At 40.9% G+C, this 13322-nt stretch overlaps 1 protein-coding gene across 3 annotated transcripts in view; it reads right to left on the bottom strand.

The window, feature by feature from the left end:
• The window catches only part of ASMTL (acetylserotonin O-methyltransferase like), a 68085-nt gene extending 57145 nt beyond the window's left edge, over positions 1-10940 (bottom strand). For all 3 annotated transcript variants that reach the window (XM_043993268.1, XM_043993267.1, XM_043993269.1), the window contains exons 1-3: positions 10725-10940; positions 6660-6791; positions 3788-3835 (exon numbers count right to left, since the gene is read on the bottom strand). In XM_043993268.1, coding sequence (XP_043849203.1) covers positions 3788-3835; positions 6660-6791; positions 10725-10817 — 273 coding nt within the window. In that variant the 5' untranslated portion in view covers positions 10818-10940. The remainder of the gene's footprint in view (positions 1-3787; positions 3836-6659; positions 6792-10724) is intronic.
• Between the last annotated feature and the right edge of the window lie 2382 nt (positions 10941-13322).

Here is a 13322-nt window from a genome sequence, read left to right as displayed (position 1 = left end):
GGCATACGAGCTAGTTTGGGGATTTAGGGCAGGGCAAGGGACAGTTGGAATGGAGCCCAGCCAGAGTCAAATTCCTGGTCGCTGTAAAACCAGATGAATTATTGTAATAGAAACCAGGTAATTGGTTTTTTCAGGGCCAGTTTGTAGGCATAATCTTCTGCAAATAACCCATAAGCAACTAAATCACTTTACTTTTCTCTAGAATCACAGAACCAAAGCTGAAAAGGCATTGGGAAGGTGTGATAGACTTAGAAAACAAGAGGCCAGAGTTCAAATTCCGGTATCTATACTTAGTTAGTTATGTGACCTTGAGTAATTCACTACATCTCTCTTAGCCTCAGTTTCCTGATCCATAAAATGGGTTTAGTAATATACTGAAGATCTCCAGGGTTCTGTGAGAGACAGCATTAGGTAGTAAATAAGAAACTGTTGTCAGAATCAGAAAGAACTGGGTTTGTCTTTGTCTCCTCAGTACTACAAGTAATGTCCTTAACTAGAAAGGGCTGATGTTCTTTGGCAGTAGGAGCTACCTCCAAGGAAGGCCCCTGTGCTAGATATAGTGGTATCGTGGGCAGGATCTTGGGGTTGTTGATGTCCCTAGATAGGCTCTATTTACTTAGAGCTTGATACACCTGGCAGTTTGAGTTATTGTTGTTATTCAAGCCATCTTCAGTCTTGTCTGACTCTTCATGATGTCATTTGTGGTTTTCTTGGCAAAGATACTGGAGTGGTTTGCTACTTCTTTCTCCAGCTCATTGTACAGATGAGGGAAATGAGGCAAACTGGGTTAAGTGACTTGTTCAGGGATACACAGATAATAAGTGTTAAGTGTCTGAGGCCGGATTTGAACTCAGGTACTCCTGAATCCAGGGCCGGTGCTCTATCCACTGCACCACCTAGCTGCCCCCCTTGTCCTTCATTCTTGAAGAGGACCACGACATTGGGGTGATGTCATGACTTACACTGAACTGGATTTAAGTGAGGGAGGGCTGTGCAAGGTCACCAATCTCACTCTCTCTTCCAGAGCTATCTGGCTCCAATGGCAAAATATACATCAGGATGACTGGAGATGGCCTCGGATGTTAAGGCAATTGGGGTTAAGTGACTTGTTCAGAGTCACACAGTTAGTAAGTGAAGTGAGATTTGAACTCAGGTCAAATCTCCTGACTCCAGAGCCAGTGTTTTATCTACTGTACCACCTTTCTGCCCCACAGTATAGGTACACAAAGGTAAATAAATAAACATAATTGTATTATTTACTTCACAGGGGAATTGTGCTTTATAGGGGAGTCATATGCTATCCTGAAGAAGTGCTGTATAATGGATAAAGCATTCACCTGGGAGCAAGACCTAGGTTTGTGCTCTGGTACTCTATGGCTATTTTGGGCAGTTAGGTGGCACAGTGAATAGGGCACTAGGAATGGAGTCAGGAGGACTCATTTTAGTGAGTTCAAATTTGGCCTCAAATACTTACTAGCTGTGTGACCCTGGGCAAGTCACTTAACCCTGTTTGCCTCAGCCTCTTCATTTGTAAAATGAGCTGGAGAAGGAAATAGCAAACCACTTAAGTATCTCTGCCAAGAAAATCCCAAATGGGGTCACTGAGTCAGATACAACTGAAAAACAACCAAACAACTCTATGAATTTTATTCACATGATAGCCCAGCCTGTAAAAAATGATTCATGCATAGACAGGCCACAAAATCAAAATAAACCAAATTAGTGTTATCTGCAGATTGCCAACAAACTGAGAGTCGGCCATCTCCTTACTATAACACTGCTCACACTGAACATCTCAATCTATAAACTAGACAAATTATACCAACATTAATTTAATTTACAATGCTATCAAAATCTAGTTTGGGAAAGAGCCCTTTCACAAAGGACTCTAGAGAGCAGGGTTCTTAACCTGGGGTCTACTGATTCTTTGCCTACCAAGGGTTACACAGAGAAATTTCAAGGGCATGGGCTATCTATGAACCTGGGTTATTTCAATATATTTGTAATTCTCTGTATTATATGTCATGCATTTAAAAATATTCTTGTAAAAAAGGGTCTGTAGGCTTCCGCAGACTGCCAAAGGTGTCCATGGCACAAAACAACTCTTGGAGAATTTTTTTTGTGTTGGACCTTTTTTGGGGATAGGCCCAGACTTGTGGTTTCACTGGTGAAAAAACTTCCCCTAGCCATGCGGAATGACACCTTCCTTGGTAACTTAGATCCTTGAGGAGTTGCCTAGACTGAGAACTGAGTTCAAGCAAGTATTCAGTGTCAGATGGGAAGGAAGTCAGTGGCAGGACCTAAGGTTGGTTTCCCTGACTCCAAGGCCAGCTCTCTGGACAATATGCCACACTCCTTCTCTATAGAGAGGATAATAAATTTGGAATCTTATAACTAACACATTAGAAAATGATCTCTTTGGGTGGTAAGCAGAAAGAGCCCTGGTTCTGGAGTCAGAGAATCTGGGTTCAAATCCAGCCTTTCATGCTTATTTTTGTGTAACCTCAACTCAACTCAAGTAACTTACTGGGCCTTAGTTTCCTCATTTGCAAAATGAGAAGACTAGACTGAATGGACTCTGTGGTCCCTTCTATTATATATATATATATATATATATATATATATAAATAACATATTCTATTATGTATTTACATATTTTATGCAACGTATTATAATATATCCTATACATATATGCATACAAATATATATAAGTATGTGTATACAATACATATATATGTATATATTTTTGTTGTTGAATCTTTTCAGTCCTGACTCTTGTGACCCCATTTAGGGTATTTCTTGGAAAAGATACTGGACTGGTTTGCCATTTTCTTCTCCAGCTCATTTTACTGATGAGGAAACTGAGGCAAACAGGGTTTAAGTGATTTTCCCTGGGTCACATAGCTAATTTTTTTTTTTTGCAGGGCAATGAGGGTTAAGTGACTTGCCCAGGGTCACACAGCTAGTAAGTGTCAAGTGTCTGAGGCCGGATTTGAACTCAAGTACTCCTGAATCCAGGGCCAGTGCTTTACCACTGTGCCATCTAGCTGCCCCTGGTCACATAGCTAATTAAGTTTCTGAGGCTGCATTTGAACTTACTAAGATAAATCCAGCCAGGAGCAGCTAGGTAGTGCAGTGGATAAAGCACCGGCCCTGGATTCAGGAGGATCTGAGTTCGAATCCAGCCTCAGACAATTGACACTCACTAGCTGTGTGACCTTGGGCAAGTCACTTTAACCCTCATTCCCACCCCCCAGCAAAATGAGTCCAGCTTCTGTACTCTATCTACTATGCCACCTATCTGCCTTATATATTTTGAACTTAATAATCCAAATAAAATGGGCATTTCCATATACATTGTATAACAGAAAAATAGAATTGTACTGACCTTAGAGGTCAGAAAGGACCTCTATGGTTTTATGATCTAGGTTAAAGACCCCAGAAATACCTTTGTCACATACTTAGGATGCATTTCCTCAATAGCCCTGGAGGGACTGCCTTGGTGTTATAAACTCTACTTTTCTATTTTTCTTTTTTGGTGTTTTGAGTTTCTATCAAGCTCTTATTTTAAAGGAGCGTATTTTCCCCCATTGCCCATAGCTGGGAAACAGTTCTCTAAATGAAAAGACTAATTATGTTCCCAAGGCAAATGGAAAGCATTTAGAAGGACATGCGCAGAATAAGAACACTAGGTTAATGAGAAATAATTGCAAAGAATCTAGGTAAAGAAGGGGAATGGGAAGGAAAAAACCCCCAATAATCCAAGGGCAGAGCAAGCAAAACTTACCACAATAGTGTCTGCTCCTATAACAACGTCTGGTGATCTAAAGTCTTTCTGTAAAAAATAAAATGCTTTTTGAAATAAATGTTTTAAAAAGTTTCCATCACCCCACCCCCTCAAAAAGACTATGTCAATGAATTTAGAAAGCATGAAATCATCACCAACAAAAAGTTAATGTTGTAATGTTAATGTTGTAATTTGGAAATCAGTTGGAAAGCAATGGTTAACTAAAAAAAAAAAACCCAGGATAATATTAATAATAAGATAACAAAAACTAATTAATCATATTAATTAGAACAGGCTCAAACATATGTCATAGCCTCACCTCCCTTCCCCCTGGCAATTAATTAATTAATTTTCCAGTATTCATTAAAATTTTTTTTTCATTTATTTATTTTAGTTTTCAACATTTGTTTAGATAAGATTTCCAATTTCAAATTTTTCTCCCTCCCTCCCCCCTCCCCCCTCCCCTAGACAGCAGGTAATCTGATATAGGGTTTTGCTTTGTTTTTAGTGAGGCAATTGGGGTTAAGTGACCTGCCCAGGGTCACACAACTAGTAAGTGTTAAGTGTCTGAGGCCGGATTTGAACTCAGGTCCTCCTGATTCCAGGGCCTGTGCTCTATCCACTGAGCCACCTAGCTGCCCCACTGATATAGGTTTTATATATATATATATATATATATATATATATATATATATATATATATATATATATATATATATATATATAAAATAACATTAAACATATTTTTGCATTGGTCATGTTATACAAAAAGAATCAGAGCAAAAAGGAAAAACCTCAAAAAAGAAAAACAACAGCACCAAAAACAAAAGAAATAGTATGGTCCAATCAGCATCCATATTCCACAGTTCCTTTTTTTTCCCCCCCTGGATTTGGAGAGCCTTTTCTATCATGAGACCTTTGGAACTTTCTTGTACTGTTGGATTGCTGAGAAGAATCTAGTCTATCATAGTTGATCAACACATAATGTTGATGATACCGTGTACAATGTTCTCCTGGTTCTGCTCATCTCACTCATCATCAGCTCATGCAAGTCCTTCCAGGTTTCTCTGAACTTCTCCTGCTCCTCGTTTCTTACAGCACAATAGAATTCCATTACATTCATATACCACAACTTGTTCAGCCATTCCCCAATTGATGGACATCCCCTCAATTTCCAATTCCTTGCCACCAAAAAAAGAGCAGCTATAAATATTTTTGTACATGTGGGTCCTTTTCCTTTTTCCATGATCTTTTTGGGGAAAAGACCCAAAAGTGGTATTCTTGGTCAAAGGGTATGCACAGCTTTATGCCTTTGGGCATAATTCCAAATTGCTTTCCAGAATGGTTGGATCAGTTCACAGCTCCACCAACAATACATTAGTGTTCCAATTTTTCCACAGCTTCTCCAACATTTATTATTTTCCTTTTTTGTCATATTAGCCAATCTGATAGGTGTGAGGTGGTACCTCAGAGTTGTTTTAATTTCCATCTCTCTCATCAATAGTGATTTAGAGCATTCCAGCATTCATTTTTGTTAAGATTTTGAGTTCCAACTTTTTTACCCTCCCTCCCCTTTCCCCTCTCCCAGCCTCCTGGAGAGCAAGCAATCTGATATGAGTTACACATGTACAATCATGTTAAACATATTTCCACATTAGTCATGTTGTGAAAGAAGAATCAGAACAAAAGGAAAAAACCACTAGAAAGAAAAAAAACAACAAAAAGTGAAAATAGTATGTTTCAATCTGCATTCAGACTCTAGTTCTTTTTCTGGATGTGGAGAGCATTTTCTATCATGAGTCTTTTGGAATTGTCTTGGATCACTGTATTGCTGAGAAGAGCTAAGTCTATCATAGTTGATCACACAATGCTGGGGTTCTGCTCACTTCACTCGGCATCAGTTCATATGAGGGTTTCCAGATTTTTCTGAAATCTGGTGCTCATCATTTCTTATAGCACAATAGTATTCCATTAGATTCAGATACCATGACTTATTCAGCCATTCCCCAAATGATGGGCATTCCCTCAATTTCCAATTATTTGCTACCACAAAAAGAACTGCTATAAATATTTTTGTACATGTGGGTCCTTTTTTTTTTAATGATCTCTTTGGTATTGGTGGGTTAAGGGTATGCACAGTTTTATAGCCTTTTGGGCATGGTTCCAAATTGTTCTCCAGAATGGTTGGATCAGAATGGTTGGCTCACAACTCCAACAACAATGCATTAGTACTCCAATTTCCCCATACCTTATCTAACATTTACCATTTTTCTTTTCTGTCATATTAGCCAATCTGATAGGTGTGAAATAGTACCTCAGAATTATTTTAATTTGCATTTCTCTAATCAATGGTGATTTAGAGAATTTTTTCATATGACTTTAATTTCTTCATTTGAAAACTGCCTGTTCATATCCTTTGAGCATTTATCAACTGGGGAATTACTTGTTTTCTTATATATTTGACTGTTCTCTATATATTTGAGAAATGAGGCTTTTATCAGAAACATTGGCTGTAAAAATTATCTCCCAGCTTTCTGCTTTCCTTCTACTCTGGGAGAACATTATGCAATGCAAAATGGATAATTCTGATCACATTAAATTAAAAAGATTCTCATAGCACTTATTGTGTGCCCAGCACTTTACAGTTATTATCTCATTTGATTTTCACAACAACCCTGAGAAGTAGGTGATAAATCACTTAACCTTATTTGCCTCAGTTTCCTCATATATAAAATGAGTTAGAGAAGTAAATGGCACACTACTCCAATATCTTTGCCGAGAAAACCCCAAATGAGGTCACAAATAGACACAATTGAAAATGGCTGAAATAATGAAAAAAAAAAAACCCAACAACCAACAAACTCAAACTTACCACATTCATCCTGTTAGCCACTTCAAGGGCCTTTTGTTTTGCAGTTTCCATGGCATATTCATAAGGCATTGCAAATGAAGCCTTGTCTAGAGTCTCTTTAAATCTGGATGGCACTACCTCAAATCGAAGGCCCTGGGGACAGAAAGATGGTAAGACTTATTTATACAGTCTTACTCAAAGAAAATAACCCTAACCCACTGCTATGCTTGGCAAAGGCTTTTTAGAGACCTGGCTCATATTCTTGTCAATCTCACACAGGTCCACTGGATGCTTTTTTTTTTTTTGGTAGGGAAATGAGAGTTAAGTGACTTGCCCAGGGTCACACAGCTAATAAGTGTCAAGTGGCTGTGGCAGGATTTGAACTCAGGTCCTCCTGAATCCAGGGCTGCCCCCTGGGTCTCTGACTCTACTGATAGAATTTTTGGTTCCTATGGAAAGGCCACAGCAAGTTATGCTTGACAAATCATACTTCTCAGAATCCAGTGAGGGAGGTAATGTAAGTATTATCATCCTTTAAAAAAAAATTTATGGGGCAGCTAGGTGGTGCAGTGGATAGAACACTGGCCCTGGATTCAGGAGGACCTGAGTTCAAATCCAGCCTCAGACACTTGACACTTACTAGCTGTGTGACCCTGGGCAAGTCACTTAACCCCAACTGCCTCACTAAAAAAAAATAAAATAAAATTTAAAAAATTTATTATTTTCCAGTTACATGTAAGGATAGTTTTCAACATTTGTTTTCATAGGATTTTTAGTTCCAAATTTTTCTCCCTCCCCCCTTCCCTCTCTCCTTCCCAAGATGGAAAGCAATCTGATATAGGTTATATATGTACAATCACATTAAACATATTTCTGCATTAGTCATATTGTGAAAGAAGAATCAGAGCACAAGGGAAAAACCTCAAAAAAGAATGAAAAAAAAAAAAACCCACAAACAACCCAAAAGTAGAAACAGCATAGTTCAATCTGCATTAAGAATTCACAGTTCTTTTTTCTGGATGTTGAAAACATTTTCTTTTTCTTTTTTTTTTTTTTGGTGAGGCAATTGGGGTTAAGTGATTTGCCTAGGGTCACACAGCTAGTAAGTGTCAAGGGTCTGAGGCCGTATTTGAACTCAGGTCCTTCTGAATTCAGGGCCAGTGCTCTATTCACTGCGCCACCTAGCTGCCCCGAGAACATTTTCTATCATGAGTTCTTTGAAATTTTTTTGGGATCACTTCATCATCCATTTTTTTTTAAAAAAGATGAGCAGGTAGACTCTTAGAAGTTGCTGGTGGCAACTTAGAGAGGTCTAAATCTTTCTAGTATATCATTTTGGCTCTCTGGTTTGGGTTTATTGTTGTTAAGGTTCCACAAAACATCACTTTAAGGAAGAAAAACTTCTATTTTAGCATCTGATGTAAACAACTTAGAGGGAATGCCAGGATGCTGAAATGGAAGCTTTTCCTTCTTAACGTGCTCTTTTCTTTATTAAAGTGCTAAAAAACACAAACACTAGGTAGTGCAGTGGATAGAATGCTGGCCTTGATGTCAGGACGACCTGAGTTCAAATCCAGCTTCGGATACTTCCTAGCTGTGTGAACTTGGGCAATTCACTTAACTCTGTTTGCCTCAGTTCCTATCTATAAAATGAGCCGGAGAAGGAAATGGAAAACCATTCCCGTATTTTTGCTCAAAAAAAAAAAAAAAAAAAGCCCATGAAAGTCATGAAAATGGGACACAACTGAAAAATGATTGAACAAGAGACTTCAGGCTTCAAGGGTGCCTGCCCTTCCAACATAATTTAGCAGATTCCTGCAGCATTTTTAAAGTTAGGCATTAAATAGGCTTTACCTCTTGAAGATCTTAAAGCTATTATTCCTATCAATGAGTAATTTCCATCGTTTACTGTCTACTGACAAGTCTTGATGTTTTCCCCAAGAGGCATAGATTGAAAAATTCTTCACAGAAAGGCAAAAACAAAAACACCCCCAACCAAACCAAAATGAACCATCAAATACATTTGGCCACATAGGAATCTTGTCCTAACATCTATGCTTACTCACTTGAAACCTACTCCTGAGCCCTTGATGGATAATAAAACATGAGCAAAGATTGGGAAGACACAATTGTCCCTAGCAGTTTCCAGTGCTCTATCTACTGTACCACCTAGCTGCCCACACCAAACATATACCACACATCCACCATCTTTCACTCACTTGACACTTAAAGGTTATCTAATGTCATACTAATTAGTTTAGAACAGGGTTCTTAAGCTCAGGTCCTTGAACTTAAAAAGTTTTAATAACTGTACTTCAATATCATTAGTTTTCTTTGTAATCCTACATGTTTTATTTATTTAAAAACATTATTCTGAGATAGAGTCTAAAGGCTTCACCAGTCTGCCAAAGATGTGCATAACACACATAAAAAATTAAGAATCTCTGATTCAGAAGGTCCTCGAGGACTGAGAGTGTCTTCTATCTTTATCTTTATACATGACACAAAACCTTCCACATAGCAGTTGCTCAATACATGCTTGTGAACTGTGATAAGAAATGTGTGATCCGTCCGTCCACATTATAAAGGTCATATTTTCCCACTAAGTTATTTCCTATATTTTCCTGTAATTTTTCTCCCCAACCTGTTAATATTAAACACTTGGAATTCTTTCACCCCCTTCTGGGCCTAAAAACTAACCTAAAATTCAACACAATTTACCTATTAACCACCTACTGTGTACAGAAGCCTATGCTATTGGGCATTGGGGATATAGAAGTAAAGCACAAACAGGCAAGTCTAATATACACTATTACCTCAGTGTGCATCTGAGTCCGGGGTCATTACTGGCAGAAGGATATATAGAATCAAACAGGTATTGGGGGAAGGGAGGAAATTCTAGGCATTCCACACAGAGCCAAGGTGAAGTGTTGGTGGGGAAGGGAGGACAAACCAAAGAGAATAGTAAGACACTGAACTGTCTAGTTAGGCTGCAGCAGTGTTTGGAGGGGAATAAAGAGATAAAAATACAAAGATAAACTGGCATCACATAGATGAGGGCCTTGAAACCCAGGCAAAGGCCTCTGAACTTTACTCAGGGAGTCATGGAATATTTTTGAGCAAAGGGGAACGACCAGATTTATATAACTGACCAAGAGTGCTGGTCAACTTAGGAGACAAAAGGTTTATTTGTTAAGGGTCTGAAGGCTCATCCCCAGGTATGCAGGCCTTGGAGGAGGAAGGATGAGTTAGAAAAAAATGAAGAGAAAGATCCTTTGTCTCCTTTCCTCGATCATCAAAATACAATGGCTTCTTCCCTCAATCCTCAAGCAGTTAAATTGGGCAGCTGGTAGAATTTGGGGACAGAGGTGGGAGCTAGAGTTAAGGAGACCAGAGTTTAAATCCTGCCTCACACACTTACTCTAGGGCAAGTCACTTAACCTTTGTCAGCCTCAGTTTCCTCACCTGTAAAAGGGGATAAGAGGACCTACCTCCCAAGCATGCCAGCTATTATTGTTATTATTATTATTAATCCTGCAGAGTAAAATGAGCCGTCTGTAAAATATTTTTGTATTTTTTCTATTTGCATTTTTATTTGTAACTCAAAGCGCGCGCGCTCTCTCTCTCTCTCTCTATATATATATATATCAATCCTAGTTAAGATTCTCCTGCCGCACCCTACCTCCCTGTACACCCACACCACAGAAAAGGGAGATCTCCCGTCCCAAGCAGGAGGTTTTAACAGGGCTCGAAATGAGCAGAAGTCGTTTCGGGGGGCAGGGGCCGGGGAATGGGCATCGATTCCGATACCACGGCTATGCTGCCCTGTCTACCTACAGCAGAGGAGGATCCATGGGGTGAGGAAGGTGGCACCGGTCGGCGCCATCCCCCCGCCCCAGCTCGGGGAGCAGGGTAAGGCATTAGCTTACGAAGGGGAGGGAAGCCGAGCCTTTGATTCAGGAGGGAGGAAAGGGGAAGCCGAGCGTGCTAGGCGCCGCCATGGCCCCGGAGCTCCGCGCTCGCCCGTTCTGCCCCCTCCCCCGCTCCCTGCCCGGAGTCGGGTCCTTCGTGCTCCCGCGGACTCACGGCGCAGTTCAGGATCTCCTGTCTCCGGGGGGAGGCACTAGCCAGCACCACCCGCTTGCTGACAAGCTTCTGGATCACCGGGCACAGCACCATCGCGGACACGGACGCCGACACTGACACTGACTCTGACTCTGACTCGGCTCCGGCGGCGGCGGCTGCTGGGCGCAGGGGTGGCCGAGGCGCTGAGAGCTGTGGCGCACTCCGCCCGCCGGAGAGGAGGAGGAGCGTGGGGCGGAAAGCTCGGTTTATAAGCGGCCCGGAACAGGCCCCTCCCCGCTCTTTTCCCGGGCCGGTTCAGAGGCTGGAGCCTCCAGCCCGGGTGTTGAATTGGGTAGAGTGCGGGCCGGGAGTCAGGAAGTCTCGTCTTCCCGAGTTCAAATTTAGCTCCAGACATTTCGTAGCTGTGTGACCCTGGGCAAGTCACTTAGCCTTGTTTGCCGCAGTTCCTCATCTGTAAAATGATATTGAAAAGGAAATGGCGCATCATTCCAGTACCTTTCATGGGGTCACAGAAGAGTCGGACAGGACTGAAACAACTGAAGAACCAGAGAGGTTCAGAACTCAGTCTGTGAGATCTGAGTTCAAATTCAGATGCAGACATTTTTACTAAAGCTATGGAACCCCGCCCCACCCCCCCAAAAAAAAAAGTAAAGTGAAAGTAAATAGCAGTGATGTGAGTGAGATGCCTTCACTGACTAGGGTTATCAAAGACTTTGGAGACACAGTTACATGGGAGTGGTACTTTAAGAGATGGGTAGAAATTTAGCAAGTGGAGAGAGAAGGTGGTGTTTGTCCTTCTTTCTCAAAGAAGAGTTGATGATATTGGGAGGTGATGTCATGACTTGCAGTGAAGTGAATTTAAATAAGGGAGGATTGTGTAAAGTCACCAGCCTCATTCTCTTCCAAAGACATCTGAGTCCAGTGGCAAGATAAATATCAAGGCGGGGCAGCTAGGTGGCGCAGTGGATAGAGCACTGGCCCTGGAGTCCGTAGTACCTGAGCTCAAATCCGGCCTCAGACACTAACATTTACTAGCTGTGTTACCCTGGGCAAGTCACTTGACCCCAATTGCCTCACTAAAAAAAAAAAAAAAAAAGATAAATATCAAGGCGACTGGAGATAGCCCCGGATGCAGTCGGAGACCTGGGCCTTTTTAAGATAAGATCCTTCCCAGGTCTCAGTTTGTCTGAGGCAATGTCCATTCAGTGATTAAGGCTAGGTAAGAAATGAAATGAGGCAATGTAGCTTAAGTAAATAAAGGAGTGAATGGAGGGAAGAAAGAGACAGAAGGAAGGAAGTTGGAGAGGGGAAGACCTTTAGGATTTCTGGGCAAAACACTTACTCTGAGCCATTTAAAAGGCCAAACACTGGCCAGTGAGGCTTGGACTGGGACCTATTGTTGGCCAATCTATGAGAGAGTGATTGGGGGTTAAGGAGAGGTCCTTTAAAAATCTAGGCCTTAGGGGCAGCTAGGTGGCACAGTGGCTGGCTTCAGGAGGACCTGAGTTCAAATCTGGCCTCAGACACTTAACACTTACTAGCAGTGTGACTCTGGGCAAGTCACTTAACCCTCATTGACCCGCAAAAAGAAAAAAAGAAGACAAAAGAAAACAAATGTTTACATGTAACTGGAAAATAATAAAATACTTATGTTAAAAAAAATTCTAGGCCTTAAACCCCCAACCATCTTGTGAGGTTTAAGCAATCAAAGCTTATAGGAAGTAACATGAGCAGAGGAATAGAATGGGGGAAAATATGGGGTGGGTTGGGGAATCCAGTTTAGAATCCATGGAAGGGAATCATATAAGCTAAAGCTGAAGAGATAGGTTGGCATCCGAATTTGGAGGACCTTAGATGTCAGGCAAAAGAGTTTGGACTTTACTTAGTAGTCTGAAAAGAGACATTGAAGGTCTTTCAATTCAATTCAATAAACATGTATTGTGTTTGTTAGGTGTCAGGTACTCTACTAAGCCAGTGGTACAAATATAAAAAAGTAAGACAGTCCTTGCCCTCAAGACAAGGTGGTATCAGAGGGCAAGGTGTTCCGTGGAGTTGAAACCAAGCAGGGCTGATGATGGAAAATGGAGAGTTGCCTGGAGAGTTCTGCAAGTTCTGAGGCCTCTATAAAGGAAAGTTTTGGTAGAAGTTTATTGCTCTAACTCCAGCCCTACCTTCATAGGGGAGAGACAACTAGAGTTGAGAAGTTGTTGAGTGTCTATCTGCCTGATGGTGATATTTCAAGTAATCTGGGGAAGACATAATATTCTTTGATAATAGGGGTGACATGACCCTGTTCATGCATAAAGAAGCTAAGTATGGCAGCAGCATGTAAAGTATTTTCCCAAGGGAGGCAGGCCAACCTTTCAGAGTAATATTGCAGGTGGTAGTAAGAGCCCATACTAGGCATATAACAGTGCAAATATGGGGCAAATGGTACTCTCTTTTAATCCTCCAATCTTCCCTTTATAACACTACTAGACAAATTTTCTTTTCTTTTCTTTTTTTTTTTTGCAGGGCAATGAGGGTTAAGTGACTTGCCCAGGGTCACACAGCTAGTTAAGTGTCTGAGACTGGATTTGAACTCAGGTCCTCCTGACT

The sequence above is a fragment of the Dromiciops gliroides genome, chromosome 3, assembly GCF_019393635.1.
Source record: "Dromiciops gliroides isolate mDroGli1 chromosome 3, mDroGli1.pri, whole genome shotgun sequence".
Classification (NCBI taxonomy): domain Eukaryota; kingdom Metazoa; phylum Chordata; class Mammalia; order Microbiotheria; family Microbiotheriidae; genus Dromiciops; species Dromiciops gliroides.
This window is presented reverse-complemented; position numbering and strand designations above follow the sequence as displayed.